Consider the following 15901-nt stretch of genomic DNA (forward strand, 5'->3'; position numbering starts at 1 on the left):
CATTATTTATCGATTATATATAAGGGTGGTGAAAAAATAGGGTAGAACCGAAACCAACAAATATTCGAGGTTTCGGTTCTACAAAACCGAAACTGGTATTGTGCTATTCCGGTTCCACCACTGTAGGAACTGAAATCAGAACCTAGAACCGGAATCAGAACCAAGACCTAGGTAGGAATCAGGACTGAACTGTAATTTTTGTAAACTTCTAGGGTGTATTGTTATTTTTTGGGATGCATTTGTCATTTTTGTGAATAATAGGGGGTAATAAACTTTCTCAGATATGCACTAGCCTTGGTTTCGTTTGTATTTTTCATTTAAGAAAAACCTGTTGGATAAGGTTCTGTTCTCCCCTGAAAATGAGCCACTACAACTTGTATGGTAATTCTCCATCAGTTTGGCTGTAGAAGAAATTATGGGATTGTTGATAGGGTCTAATTAGAGAAGTAGCCTAACAATCATAGACAAATCACGTAATTAGAACAGGAAACCAAAAAGGCCAAAAGGAAAAAAAAAAAAATTGCATTTCTTCATGAGAGCGCCAATCTATTTGGCTTTTTCTTTTTCTTTTCTCCAATAAAAAGAATTCATCGTAAACAAATAGAATCAAATACCAGTATAAAATGCGGTAATTAGAAGTTGCTCAATACATACAATGGACGCTCATCAAATTGCGATATGACTTGTAAGCCGGCTTTGGAAGCTATATTAAGGCGATGCGAACAACATAGTCTGCAGCTTCAATATCATCTTAGTGGTTTAAAACAAGGACCTGCGAAAAATGGGTAATGCTATTGTCGCATGTCAGATACCAATTTACAGAACTTTCCAAGAAAATTGAATAATAATTTCTGGATGATAAGTAAAATCTCCAGGAAACTGTAGAGTAACTCAGTCATATTTACTGTACTTCATCATTGAAAAAAATGCCTTCTAGCAATTATTACTAGTTCTTTTGCACAAGAAAGACTCCAACCACAGTTTTGGAGCAGCTGGGTGAATTCCATGAATGCGAGTTATGAAACTCTTTTCACTAGTAGCAACCATGCTCGCAATGGAGTAATTTATGGTAGACAAACCTTTATCTGTAAGCCACATGTGGAATCTGTACCTGGGCTTAATCCTGTACTCTAAGTCAAAACACAAAAATGTTGGGAACATATCAAGGTAATCCAAAGAAGCACCCATGTCCTGGCACAGGAAGTTCACCTTCTGCTCTATAGTTTCTGGACTCTGGTTCATAACCTTTGGAGTCAATCTTATCATCCTACAGACCTTCGAGAATTCAATCCCACAATGGAGAAGGCAATCAAATCGCTCTTGCAACTCACTACTGGTGCCATGCAAGTGAGCTAATGTCTTCATAGTGAAAGCATTTTCTCCATAACCAATTCCATGCAAGAATGTTAACTTCTTCATTGTATGAAGACGAAGTTTTGAAGATTGGATCCTCTCCAAGCCATCCCTAAATTCTTGATCGAAATCTTCGTTAGAGTTGCTTAAGGCATAATTCCCTAACAGTTGATGATTTCCATTCCTGATCTTGTCAATGAACCAATCTTGAAGATTTGCCGCCCTCATCACATGAGGCAAATTAGCCAATTTATTTCTTCCCAATATATATGGGTACTTTTCAGATATAGATTTCGTTTCCTTGGCACTCAATCCAAAATGTCTGAATAATCCCTCCACAGAAATCACTCTTGTCTCCAAATCAAAACTCAGGATCTCTGGGCACTTAAGAAGCAACAAGGCTACATCCACGTTCCTTACCCCAAATCTACAAAAGAACTCCACCTTTTGAGCCAATACCTCTTCTGAATAATCAACAAATATTCTTTTATTCTCACCCACCAATTCACCTAACGTCCCCTTCTCACAACCCAAATCATAAAACAAGCGAATCTTCCTACAAATTTCGTACCAAGAATCCACATATCCCTCTGCGCAGCTCACTAAATCAAAATCCACAAAAACCCTTTTCAAATCATCAAACAATTCATCATCCTCAACCAACAACACATGAGGAAAAGCGAAACACACACCAATCACAGTATCATTACTGAACCCATAATCATTTTTAAACCCACAAAGCTTTGACGTTATTTCTTCGCAACTCTTACTAAAAATCAAAACTTCTTCTTTATACAACCTCCCCAACATATTCCAAGGAAACCCAAAATCCGAAAGCGCACAAGCAGCATTCAATACATTCTCATCCTCGAAAAAGAAAAACTTATTAGCAGGCAAAATTTCACTTACTTCACTGTAATGTATCCCAATACTTTCAAAGAAAAACTCAAATTCGTTAATAGGGTGGTACCTGAGGAATCTAACGATGGAATTAGAGAAATTAGAAGGTTTATAAGGAACGCCGAGATTTCTAACGAGATTGAATAGACTGTATAGAGAATTTCGGCTAATATTATCTGCGTAAGTGAAAGGTATGGACTTTGTGAAGTGGAGATAGTCGGTAACTGCTTGTTGCGCTTCTTTGATGGCTCGTTGCTTGTATTTAAATTGGATTCTTGGAAGCTTTGGTAGTGAACTCAAATGGCGGGAAAAGATTGTGTATACAGGCTTAGAGATGCCCATTGATGTAACGAGGTTTAGGGTTTTGGCTTTCATTAGATTTTTGGGCTTTTCACACGGAGCGTGTTTCAGACAAGAGCTGTTTCTTTTTCAATTTTCGGAAATAAACAATTATCAATAAGTGCGTATGAATATAATTATCAACCGGTAATTCAAGAGTTAAGGGTAAAATTATGTAGTCTTGGTGAGACATTTACATTGTCATGCTATTTAAATTAAATTAAAATTTTATTTTCGACAGACGACAATTTCCTACCCAACGTTTGACCCAAGTCATTTTTTCAAATTTTTATAATTTTTTTCAGTTTAGGTAAAGATTTGAATTTAGATTCAAATAGTAAAAGGTATTTTTATCTTTTCATTGAATAGACCATGTCAATTAACAGATTTTACTAACTAAAAAGTAGGACTGTAAACGAGCTGAGCCTAGTCGAGCTTGAGCTTTTGGCTTATCGAGCCCGGCTCGTTTACTACAGTGTTGAGCTCGAATTCGAGCTCGAGCCTAGCGAGCCTCAGAATTTAGACTCAAACTTGAGCTCGGTCGAGTTCGAGGCGAGCTCGAGCCAGCTCAAACTCCAGCTCGCGAGCCCAATATCGAGCTCGAGCTTGTTAAGGCTTGCGAGCTCGTTAAGGAATGAGAGCAATGATATGGGGGAGAGTTTTGAGTTGTTGAGCTTCAAAAGAAGTGAATCTAGCAGAGAAGCCATGGAAGACAGTGTCGTAAGTGTGGATGAGAGAGGTGGAGGAGGAAAGGGAGGACTCGTACTAGTGTTTGTGAGTTGGGAAAATTGAGGGCTTGGCATCGTAGTGGACTTTGACGATGTAAGTTGTGAGGGTGTGATCATTATCAACATTAGCTAAAAGTGAAAAAGAAGAAGAAGAGAGAAGTAAAATGAAGAAGAAGAAGAAAGGTTGAAGAAGAAGACGTGGTTGAGTTGAGACTTGAGAGAGAAGAGAAGTGAATGAAAGCATTAAAATGAGAGAAGAGAGTATGCGGAATTGTGGATACAGTGAGTGTTGGTGATTGTGTATGTCAGTATGCAGTGCCCAACGCTCACTCCTATTTTATTTTTCAAAGTTTTTTTACTGGAAAATATCAGTTTAATACCTCATAGTTTAAAAAATCACCAAAACACCCTATATAAGCGCACAGTGTTTACACGAGCCGGACCAAGCTCGTGAGCCCACGAGCCGAGCTTCACTATGTTCAAACTTGACTCTGTAAACAAATCAAGTTCGAGTCGAGCTCCAAACGAACTCTAACCAAGTCAAGTCGAGCAAGCTCGCGAGTGGCTCGGCTCGACTGACAGTCCGACTAAAAAGCATCTTTTTGAAATATTTTTGGGAGAAAAACTAACTTAGGCCAAACCTTAGGTGGGAAATAATCGTTCTCTTTATTTTTTTTAAATCTTTTTATATTTTATTAAGGAGTAAACGATTTTTTTCACCCAAAATTTCAAAATACAACTTTACTATCTAACAGTGCGTGTTTCTCTCGAAAAAAGAAAAGAAAAAAAAAAAGACAATTGTTTTAAAAAAGGAAAAGTCTCATCGCCGTAGTCGAATGCCACCTGCATTGCGTCGCAACCTACTTACGTTTGACTAGTCCAGATCGCAGCCTATGCTGGCAGCGTTTCGCCTAACCAGCTGTCTGGGATCTAACACCATAACAAACCATCTCCACCTTTACAACTGGATCCACCTCTCTCTCCATCCTCTATAACCACCCCTCAAACTCCATTTATGTCACAACCACAATCAAAACTCACTCCCACCTCAATCAAACCCATTCCCACCTCCCACTTTCACCACTCAGATTCAGGATTGGTTTGGTTTCTCCGCTGGAAGCCAACAAAATTATCATCTCCCCAGTTATTCTATACAACTTCATCCTCTATCCCTAACTCCACAATCATCCTAATATAAGTAACAATAGGAAATAAATACAAAAATAATGCTATAGACACCGACACTTTGCACCGAATTTTTACATCGAACGAGATGTTAGTTGAATTAGACGAACCACGTATCACGTTAACAAATATTCTGCACCATTCATTATTATTGGACGATCGTTCATTTGAAATAGACTTCCGTCCATGCGAAAATAACAATATACTCTAATATGGACGGGAGTCCATTTATTATACCCATAATCATTTTTAAACCCACAAAGCCTAGACGTTATTTCTTCGTAACTCTTACTAAAAATCAAAACTTCTTCTTTATACAACCTCCCCAACATATTCCAAGGAAACCCAAAACCCGAAAGCGCACAAGCAGCACTGAATACACTCCCATCCTCCGAAAAGAAAAACTTATTAGCAGGCAAAAATTTACTTACTTCACTGTAATGTATCCCAATACTTTCAAAGAAAAACTCAAATTCGTTAATAGGGTGGTACCTGAGGAATCTAACGATGGACTTAGAGAAATTAGAAGTTTTATAAGGAACGCCGACATTTGAAATGAGATTGAATAGATTGTATAAAGAATTTCGGCTAATGTGATCTGCGTAAGCGAAAGGTATGGACTTTGTGTAGTGGAGATAGTCGGTAACTGCTTGTTGCGCTTCTTCGATGGCTCGTTGCTTGTACTTAAATGGGATTCTTGGAAGCTTTGGCAGTGAACTCAAATGGCGGGAAAAGATTGTGTATGCAGATTTAGAGATGGGCATTGTTGTAACGAGGTTTAGGGTTTCGGCTTTCGTTAGATTTTGGGGCTTTTTACACGGAGGTTAACACCCGTTTCAGACAAAACTTCTTCTGTCTCTCTTTTATTTTCAGAAATAAGCAATTATCGAGGGTTAAAAGTGTACAATTATGTACTCTTGGTGAGACATTTACAATGTCGTGCAATTTAAATTCAATTAAAATTATATTTTATAAATCTTTTTATATTATATTTATTATCTTTGTATTATGATATTTCATTATTTATTGGTTTTATAATTGGAGTAATGCTATAGTCATCGACAGTAGTGCACCGAATGACGTAACAAAATCCTGACTATTGATTGATATTAAGTTAAAATTAATCAACGATCAGGATTTTATCACGTCATTCGGTGCACTACCATCGGTGGCTATATTATTTTCCTTATAGTAGATGAGGTGCGTCGTAGCCTGTAATTGGGTTTAATAATTAAACATTTCATAAAAATTAAAATAGAATGGTCAATAAAGTAATTTCATGAGTTGAAATAGCCTTAGAATATTCCGATTGCAAAAAAAAAGGATACCGGGATATGCTCTAGCAGTTGTTCATTACAACAAAAAAATGGACGCTCATCAAATTGCGCTATGACTTATAAGCCAGCACTGGAAGCCATATCAAGGCCAAGTGATCTACGTAGTCTCCAGCTTCAATATCATCTTAGGGCATCTCCAACCCACGCCAAAATGGCGTAAAAAACACCAAATTGGCGTGGGTTGGTGCTCCAACCCACGCCAAAGTGCGCGGCACTATAGCACCACACCAAAATGGTGTGGTACTGTAGCACGAATAAAAAACAATTTTTATTTTTTTTTTGCTTTTTTTTGTTTTTAATTTTGTTAAGTTAATTTGAGTATTAAATTTTATACCAAAAATCACACCAAATTTGAGTATTTGTATTTAATTTAATTTGATTATTATTTATAATAATAAATTCATAATAATGATATAATTTAAAAAATGATAAAAAATTAAAAATAGAACTTTATTCAATGCAAATATTAAACTACAATAACTCAAAATAAAAATTAACACTAATTTAAAAATACTTAAATTAAAAGAAAATACAACATAAACTAAAATAACAATTTATTATTCCGGTAGATTAATTCCGGATCCAGTAAGATCATCAAAATATTGAAAAGAACTAGAGTTATTTTGAGATCTTTGACCTTGTTGTTGAGCTCTTTTTTGCATAATTCTTGATTGCTCATTTTGAAAAAACTCACGTAGGCTTGGATCGGTNGCACTCTTTTTTCTTTACCAAGTTTTTCTTCCATTGGGTTTTTCTTGGTGAGGTTTTTAACGAGACAATAATTGTTGTAATTTCTTATTTTATTTTTTGATAAATGAATAAGTCTAATTTTTCTTATATTACAATTTTATTATATTAAAATTGAATTAATATTTGAAATGTTAACCAAAAAAAAAAAAATTTGAATTGAATTGAATTATTAATATTTGAAAAGTTAACTAAAAACAAATTAAACAATTATATTTATAATTATTTATTTGAAAAGTTAAATTAAAAAAACAAAAAAAAATAAGAAAATCGGGCTAACCCGGCCCGGACCGCGCCTAACCCGAGGGGTTAGGGTTGGTGGGCCGGGCTGGGCCAGCCATTTTCTCCAAAATGGTGGGCCTAACCCGGCCCGCCTTTGTTGGCGGGCGGGTTAGGCCCGGCCCGCCAAAGAATGTAACCCGCCGTGGGCCAGGCCGGGCGGATTACTTTTCCACCTTTACTCCCCAGTTATTCTATACAACTTCATCCTTTATCCCTAACTCCACAATCATCCTCGTAGAAGTAACAATAGGAAATAAATACAAGAATAATGTTATGGACATTTATGCTTTGCACCGAATTTTTACATCGAACGATATGTTATTTAAATCAGATGAGCCACGTATCACGTTAACAAATATTTCGTGAATAAACGGTCGTCCATCAAATATGGATGGCCATCCATTATTATTAGACGATCGTTCGATGCGAAAATAACAATGGACTCTAATATGGACAGGAGTCCATTTATTATAGATGGTCGTCCACTAGAATGGATGCCTATTCATAATTTAAACTAAAAAAAATTGGCCTAGATTGTTTATGGACGCCTGTCCATCTTATAAGAATGGTCGTCGTCCTCATAAGATGGAATATTAACAATTTTAAATTTTAAATTTATTTAATGCTTAAATAATCAGAGAAATAAAGGACATACCAGTATGATTGCGAATCCTATTAATTAGATATCACTATTCATTGAAACGGTAATAAAGTCTGACACTAACCAACAAACATTAATTGCACCAGTTTGACCTAATTGAGTTAGTATTGAATAAGAGCAGGCACAAACAGGACTGGAGCTGAATGTTGTGGTACTATATATTATAAAAATAGAAATTGCATTGAATTGGGCAAGAGGACAAATAAAAATTGAATATTGTATTGAGCAAGAAGACAAATAAAAATGAAGTAGCCAATGTATATGGACGAGCGTCCATAAAAGATGGACGAATGTCCATTATTTTGTTTTTAAAACTTTTTGGACGAACATCCATCTTATATGAACTCCTATCCATAGTAAATGGACACCCATTCATATAATATAGACGAGCGTCCATAATTATTAGATGACTGTTTATTCACTGAAGACTCCAATGTGGCCGCGTCTGACCAGAGGTCATGTCCTTCAGTACAAAAATTCGATGTCCATAGCATTATTCTAAATACAAACATAAATTTGTAAAACGTAGGTAATGTCTTTCGATTATGAAATGGAAGTTTTGAGAAATGATTTGGGGGTAATATAGAAAGAGGATAGAATAAAGGGGTTCAGAGGAGGAAACAATGTTGATTTGTGTTGGTGTGGCAGTGATTTGTGTTGATTTCGGATTGTAGCACTGGTGTGAAGGGTGTGGCCTAATAGTGAGAAGTGAAGTGGGTGAGGTGTGGAGTGACAGTGGCAAACTAGGTTAGGGGGTCGAGTGACTGTGGCAAAGTGGATGAGATGGGGGTGGGTTTTCTTCATTATTTTTGTAGGTTTGTTATAAGTTAGAAAATAATACATTTACAACCCAATCTCTCAACTTTCTCTTACAATTCTAATATGGCAACAAAGTTGGTGCTATCACGTCAACTCCCACCACACCTAAGGCACTAAAAGGACTTTGAACTGACGTTCCTTCATAAGGAACGATTGTTCCTTGTGAAGGAACAATCATTCCTTCACAAGGTATGGCCATACCTTCATAAGGAACGACTATTCCTTGGAATGACCATACTTTCACAAATCACAAGGAACGACCATTTCGTAGGGAATGAATGGTCATTCCTTGAGAGAGGAACAACCATTCCTTCTGTGAGGAACGACCATTCCTTCAATAAGGAATGGTTGTTCCCTATGAAGAAACGACTATTTCATAGGTCTAGTCAAAATCATTTTATGCCTTTGGTGTGGTGCAGCTAATATGATAGTACCAATTCAATTGCTACGTCGGGGTTGTAAGAAATGTTTGTGAGAATGGCTCGTGGGTGTAATAGTATTCTATAAGTTATAACCCTAAATCCTAAATTTTGATTTTTGATGCATAATGCTAGTTGACCATATTGACCTTTACTTATAACGAACTTTTAATCATCTTGCCCTTCTTCCCAATAAAATTTACTAATAAATGTATAATGTGGATAATAAAGTTGTATTTTGAAACATTTTAAGTGAGAGAGTGTCATTAAGCCATTATTTGGGTGGAAAAAAGTCGTTTACTCTATATTTATTATCTTTGTATTATGGTATTTCATTATTTATCGGTTATATTTAGGGGTGGCAGAAAAATAGGGTACAACCGAAACCGGCGAATATTCAAGGTTCTGGTTCTAAAAAATGGGAATTGATATTGTGCGGTTCCGGTTAAACCACTGAATAAACTGAAATCGGAACCAAGAACCGAAATCAGAATCGAGACATGGGTAGGAATCGGGACTGAATTATAATTTTTATAAAGTTTTGGGGTGTAAGTTTTTAAGGTGTATTTGTTATTTTTGTGAATAATATGGGTAATGTAATTTTCTCAGACACCCATAACCGAAACCGATACCAGACCTTGAAGGCTTTTAGAAACCGAAATTAATTGATTCTGAATCCAAACCCTAGGAATCGACCGATTCTGATTCCATGGGATTTGGGCAGGTACCTAGATCCCGCCCAAACCTAGCTTATATAGTAGATGAGGTGCGTGCTAACCCGTAATTGGGTTTAATAATTGAACGTTTCATAAAAATTAAATTTGAAAGGTCAATAAAGTAATTTCATGAGTTATAATAGCCTGTAGATTTTGAATTAGCTGATAAGTTGATAAGCTGCTTGTTACTGCCAAGGTCTTTTACCTCTCAACCTATGGCCGATCAAGGTGAAATTCCAGTGAACCCCACAGAACCCACCGCAATCGACGCCGTCTCCGGCACCGAATCCGTGACACAGCTTGATGTCTCCGGAAAGCGCCGCCGTGAAGATGGGGAGTGCGAAGAGCCAGGTTCGAAACGGAGAGCTAAAGCACAGGATGTGTTGTTTCGAATAGTGGTGCCTTCAAGGCAGATCGGAAAGGTCATTGGCAAAGAAGGACATAGAATCCAGAAGATTCGAGAGGAAACCAAGGCCACTATAAAAATCGCTGATGCTATTGCAGTAAGTTCTTTTTATTTAATTTAATTTTTTTTTTTATTGTGTTTAATTTAGGGTTTGCTTCTGCGAAAATTCGCAGCATTTTCATAAAATCCTGAACCGAAACTCCAATAACGTAATAAGAGACCGACTGTGTTAACTTCAAATTTAATAAGTGAATAATGTGTTTAGAATAATTTGTTGAACAGCGACATGAAGAGCGAGTGATTATTATAAGTTCTAAAGATAGTGATAACGTGGTTTCTGATGCTGAAAATGCGCTCCAACAAATAGCCACTTTGATTCTAAAGGTAATTTTATGCTCTACATTTCAAGAATTCGTTTTAGAAATCTGTATTTACTTAAATTGGAAATGCGATTTACAAGTTGCCATATGCTAAAGAAACTACTGCTGTGAAGTGTCTTTATTCGTCCAGGCATAATTTCTATGGGCCTGAAAATATTGTGAGCAGATTAATGGGATATTTGTTTCATATTGTAAATAACAGGAAGATGATAGCAATGCAGAGGCTTCAAAAGTAACTGCAGGGCATGTGGCTGCTAACACTATAAGACTTTTGATTGCTGGGTCACAAGCGGGTTGTCTAATTGGGATGTCTGGTCAAAACATTGAGAAATTGAGGAATTCTTCAGGTGCCACAATTGTGATTCTTGCACCAAATCAATTACCTTTATGTGCATCTGCTCATGAATCTGATCGAGTTGTACAGGTGAGATTTCTTGTGTTCAATTTTATTCACTTGCTGTCACTTTATACTACATTATTTTCCGCTCACATGCAAGAATCATATACAATCAATTCATAAAATCCCTTCTGTATTGCTTTTTCTTTTCTTTCTTGTGTTGCTGAATAATGTTAACATATTTGTTAAACTCAGATATCAGGTGATATTCCTGCAGTGTTAAAGGCATTGGTAGAGATTGGTTATCAGCTCAGGTCTTGCATTGAACTTTGACATTACTTGGTTTTCCCAACCTGGTATTTTTTTATGCTCTAGGAAAGGATAAATATGTATAATTATTCTTCATTTTCATTATGTTTAGGGAAAACCCACCCCGACAAGTGATATCCGTTAGCCCAACATACAATTATGGTGCAGTAAGACCAGCACAACCATTTGTGGATCCTACTTCAGGTTATTCCATGCTTCTCAAATCGAATACTTGTAATTTTGAACTGCTACATTTTGCAGCTTTATCAAGTTTTAATATTTTTCTTATAACCACATCATCTTTAGGACAACCAATCTTGCAGCTGATTATGTAACATTCGAGATGATGATTTCGGAAACATTGGTCGGTGGGTTGATTGGAAGGTGTGGCACCAACATATCGAGGATCAGAAATGAATCTGGAGCAATGATTAAGGTAGGCAAATCTTTGATTATCAAGCACTGTTACATTTGACTTTTGTTAATATTGCTCTTAATTCATTTATTTTCCTTGCATTTCTTATATGCTTCTTTGATCTTCTTTCTTTACAGGTATATGGTGGAAAAGGTGAACAGAAACACAGGCATATTCAATTTGGTGGTAGTGCTCAACAGGTAAATCCATTATTTTCTTTTGTATAGAAGAAAATATGATCTTCATGTACCACTTGTTATGCAACGGAAACATAAACTCTAATGCGAGCTATTGAAATATAATAATGACAACTACTAAAGCAGAAATAAATACAAAAATAAAGAATATCAAGAATTAACAAGGTTCGGTATTGTAACCTACGTCCTCGGGCGCTGCAAAAAAAAACTCCACTATCTCCAAAGAATATTGTAAACTTTTAGGCAATACTACAAATACCCAAACTATATGGTGATAAAAATAATTACCCAAAACAAAGGGGAAATATAACAAAACTTTTTAACTAAAGGGTCCTTAATAAAAGAACCCTATATAAGAGGGTGTAATGGAAACACTGTTTGGGATATATAAAATTATGGCTTGGGTCCTTATATATAGGCCCCAAAAGTTGTTCCATTTTCATTCTTAACCAATGTGAGACTTACTAACCGTGGCTAATTTTATATAGGTCCCTAAACCTTTTTCCATTTTCATTGCTACCCGATGTGGGATTTTGCTAATGAGTCATTTTTCCAATAAATCTACACTTTGGCGAATTAGCAAATCTTCAAAGTTTTGTACTCTTCTGACAAATTTTGCAACACCATCAAATGCGTCAAATGACGAAGTCAAGCTTGCATGATGTTGATCAAGTTCAAACAGTGGTTGAACTTGATCATTGTCACTACTTTCATTAACATATCTGCGGGATTCTCAATAGTCTCAATCTTCCGTAGGCAATTCTTCCTTCACTAATGATTTCCCACACAAAGTGGTAACAGACATCGATATGCTTGGTGCGAACATGGAATACTAGATTCTTTGCTAAATGAATAGCACTCTTACTATCAGAATAGATAGTGATCTTCTGACTAATCTTTAATTCTTCTAATAGTCCTTGTAACCAAATAGCTTCCTTTACAGTCTCTGTGATTACTATATATTCTGCCTCTGTGGTAGACAAAGCAACTGTAAACTGTAAAGAATATTTCCAACTTACTGGAGCTCTAGCAGGAGTAAATACATATCCAGTAATTGACCGACTCGTATCCAGATCACTAGCATAATCAGATTCAACATAGCCAACAGTAAATTGACTAAGATTATCATCTCGCTCAAAAACCAAACCAATGTTTACAGTACCTAAAATGTACCTTAAAATCCATTTCACAGCTTGCCAATGTCCTTTATCAAGATTATGCATATATCTGCTCACAATTCCAACTGTATGTGAAATGTCGAGCCTAGTACACACCATTGCATACATCTAGCTACCTACTGCATTTGAATATGGATTGAGATAATGATGCTCTAAACTTTATATGAGAAGCAAGTGGAGTACTTACAGGATTTGTCTTTTCAGTTATGGCAATACGTTGTAAGACCTTCCTTAGATACTGTTTTTGTATCAATCAAGCCTTGCCATTTCCTCTGCCTCTAATTATCTCCATATCGAGAATCTTCTTGGCTTCCCCAAAATCATTCATCTCAAATTCTTGATTTAGTTAAGCCTTTAGCTTCTCAATTTCTTCTACATTCTTTGAAGTTATCAACTTATCATCAACATATAAGAGTAGATAAATAAGAGTATCACCTTGTAGCCTTTGAAAATACACATAGTAGTCAAAGTTGCTTCTTGTGTACTTCCAACCCATCATAAACATATGAAAATTTGAAGGTGTTGCCAAATTTGTTAGAAAAATACAAGACTTTGAAAGTTTGCTGATTCACTAAGGTGGAGATTTGTTGGAAGAATGGCTAATTAGCAAAATTCTACATCGAGTATGAATGAAAATGGAGAAACTTTTAAGACCTATATATAAGGATCCAAGTCATGGTTTTATACATTTCAAATATTGTTTTGTTAGATTCCTCTTATATAAGGTTCTTTCATTAAGGACCTTTTAGTTGAAAAAGTTTTGTTGTTATTCCCCTTTGTTTTGGGTAATTGTTTTTATGCCTATATAATTTGGGTATTTGTAATATTACCCAAAAGTTAATAATATTGTTTGTAGATAGTAGAGTTTTCTTTTGCAACGCACGAGGACATAGGTTACAATACCGAATCTCGTTAATTCTTAGTATTCTTTATTTCTGCTTTAGCAGGTGTTATCAATGTTTTAATAATCAACCCGACAAAGTTACCGGGTCCCTGTTGGACCAGCTAGTCAAATCAAATGACAAAACTTTAAAATTTGGCAAAAACACCCCTGAAAATAATGTTAAGCCCCCATAGGTTTGAAATTTGGCAAATAAACCCCAAATACAAATTGGTTGGCGACGACGACACCTCAAATGCAATCCCAATCATCCCTTGAGCCCATTCCTCAGAAAATATACCCAATTTCTGGTTGAAATCGATTCGATTTTGGCTAGATCTGACTGACGTTGACGTCGGCATTCCAGGCCAAATCTCACAGACTTCGGCGTCGACAACCCTCCCCATCACCCCGAAAATACTCCCATTTTCCTCCCAACCAAAATCCATCTCACCCCCTCGTTAGCCTCGCCAATCGTCAGCAAAAGTTGATTGTTTCCGCCGCCAGTTTTTTTCGATTTCCGATTGATTCACTCACTAGAAATCAACTTCATTGCCACCATTGCACTCATTGGCACTTTTTCTTCAAAAGCCTCAACATCTTAGCCTTCAATTGTTCGTCGATCATCATTCTAAATTCTAAGGTTTTTGGTGAATAGGAAAAATGTTAACCCGGCTCGGTGAAGCTTTCGGGTCCTGGTTAAACCAATTAAACTGGCTGGGCCCGGTTGGGTTTTAAAACAGTGGTTGTTATTATTATATTTCAGTAGCTAGTATTAGAGTTTATGTTTGCATCTTGGTTCATTGATGGAAAGCATTTTTGTTTAGTTGAGTCATGTCTTCTGCCAAATTTCTACATATCAAATGTATTAGTGTCTTCATAATTAACAGTTTGAGGTTGCTCTTTTGTTTAATTAATTTCTAATTGTGACAAAAAAGGATGAGTAATAAGATTAATGGGATCAAAAACATTGGTTTGGTTGAAGTTTGCCGAAATTTTTCTTACTGATTAACCAAGAAACCAGTGTTACCAATGGTTATTTGCTGCTCCCTTATTTTTTTTTTTTTTTTTTTTTNATGTCTGTAGGATTATCTTCTGTGCCAATCTTCTGGAGAATCATTTTCCCATTTTCAATATAATCCCACACAAAAACTAAACCAATATCTATAGTACATAAAATATACTGTAGAAACCATTTCACAACTTGCAAATGTCCTTTACCAGGATCATGCATATGCCTGCTCACCATACTAACTGCTTGTGAAATATCAGGCCTTGTGTACCCATGGCCCATCATACATTGACCAAATCGCTTGTACCACTGTCTTGATGACTGCTTCAAACTATATAGCGATTTCTTCAATCTGCAAACCCAATTTTTCTTTCCAGCAACTCTATAATCATCTGGCTGAGTCTTGTAGATTTCCTCTTCCAAACTACCATGTGAAAACGCAATTTTCACATCCAATTGAACTAGTTCAAAATCAAATTGTGCCACCAATGTTAGCAAAATTAGAATGGAAGAATACTTTACCACAGGAGAAAACAGTTCACTGTAATCAAATCCTTCCATTTGAGCGTATCCCTTTACTACCAACCTAACCTTGTGCCGAACATCTTCTCTATTAGGAAATCCCTTCTTCTTTGCATACACCCATTTGCACCCAATCGCCTTCTTATGTAGGGATCGCATTTCATCATTCATGGCCGGTTTCCATGATTCACAATTTGAACTCCTAACTACTTCTTTATAAGTAGTAGGAATATCATCACCTACGATTGGAAGTGCATAAGCCCCCATACTAGCGAAACGAGCAGGCTTGCGAATTTCTCGTCTTGGCCTATTGTATGCAATCGATTCCTGTTGCTGAGGAGATTATTGGGGTAAATTCTCCTTTTCATCTATAATATCCACATTAGTCACCTCAGAATCACTTTCTGTCTCGTGGACACTATCTGGTTCAGCTGTTGTTTCAAACTCCACTTGCTGTCGAGTATGCTCCACACACATATGCCACAAGTTGAGCATTTCTGAATCTGCATCCTCTTGTACGACTGCAGTTGTCGTTCCAATAACTGTACTACTATTACAGTAATACAAGTTGTTTCTCCTTGTGCCTTTCATTACCATAAGAGCGCTTGAAGAAACTTTTAGAATTCCATCTCGCATATTCACCGTGAAGCCTTTAGATTCCAAGGCTCCCAAAGAGATGAGATTCTTTTTCAACTTCGGTACATACCGAACATCTGTCAGAGTTCTAGTCAAGCCATCATGATTCTTCAACCGAATTGAACTCATCCCAGTTGTTTTAC

At 36.4% G+C, this 15901-nt stretch overlaps 2 protein-coding genes across 2 annotated transcripts; one reads left to right on the forward strand and one right to left on the reverse strand.

Annotated features, from left to right (window-relative positions):
- Positions 1–533: 533 nt before the first annotated feature.
- Positions 534–5329, reverse strand: LOC116117730 (transcription termination factor MTEF18, mitochondrial-like). Its single transcript, XM_031403743.1, has 2 exons — positions 4827–5329; positions 534–2152 (listed from the first exon to the last, which is right to left on the reverse strand). The coding sequence occupies exons 1-2, from the start codon at positions 5267–5269 to the stop codon at positions 934–936; spliced, it is 1662 nt and encodes a 553-aa protein (XP_031259603.1). The 5' UTR covers positions 5270–5329; the 3' UTR covers positions 534–933.
- Positions 5330–9655: 4326 nt separating this feature from the next.
- Positions 9656–14634, forward strand: LOC116117674 (poly(rC)-binding protein 4-like). Its single transcript, XM_031403690.1, has 8 exons — positions 9656–9989; positions 10175–10276; positions 10475–10696; positions 10865–10923; positions 11031–11122; positions 11242–11354; positions 11471–11533; positions 12019–14634. Exons 1-8 carry the CDS (start codon positions 9702–9704, stop codon positions 12190–12192), a joined length of 1113 nt encoding a protein of 370 aa, XP_031259550.1. The 5' UTR covers positions 9656–9701; the 3' UTR covers positions 12193–14634.
- The last annotated feature ends 1267 nt before the right edge of the window (positions 14635–15901 follow it).

Source organism: Pistacia vera, unplaced genomic scaffold (assembly GCF_008641045.1).
Source record: "Pistacia vera cultivar Batoury unplaced genomic scaffold, PisVer_v2 Contig820, whole genome shotgun sequence".
NCBI classification, from domain to species: domain Eukaryota; kingdom Viridiplantae; phylum Streptophyta; class Magnoliopsida; order Sapindales; family Anacardiaceae; genus Pistacia; species Pistacia vera.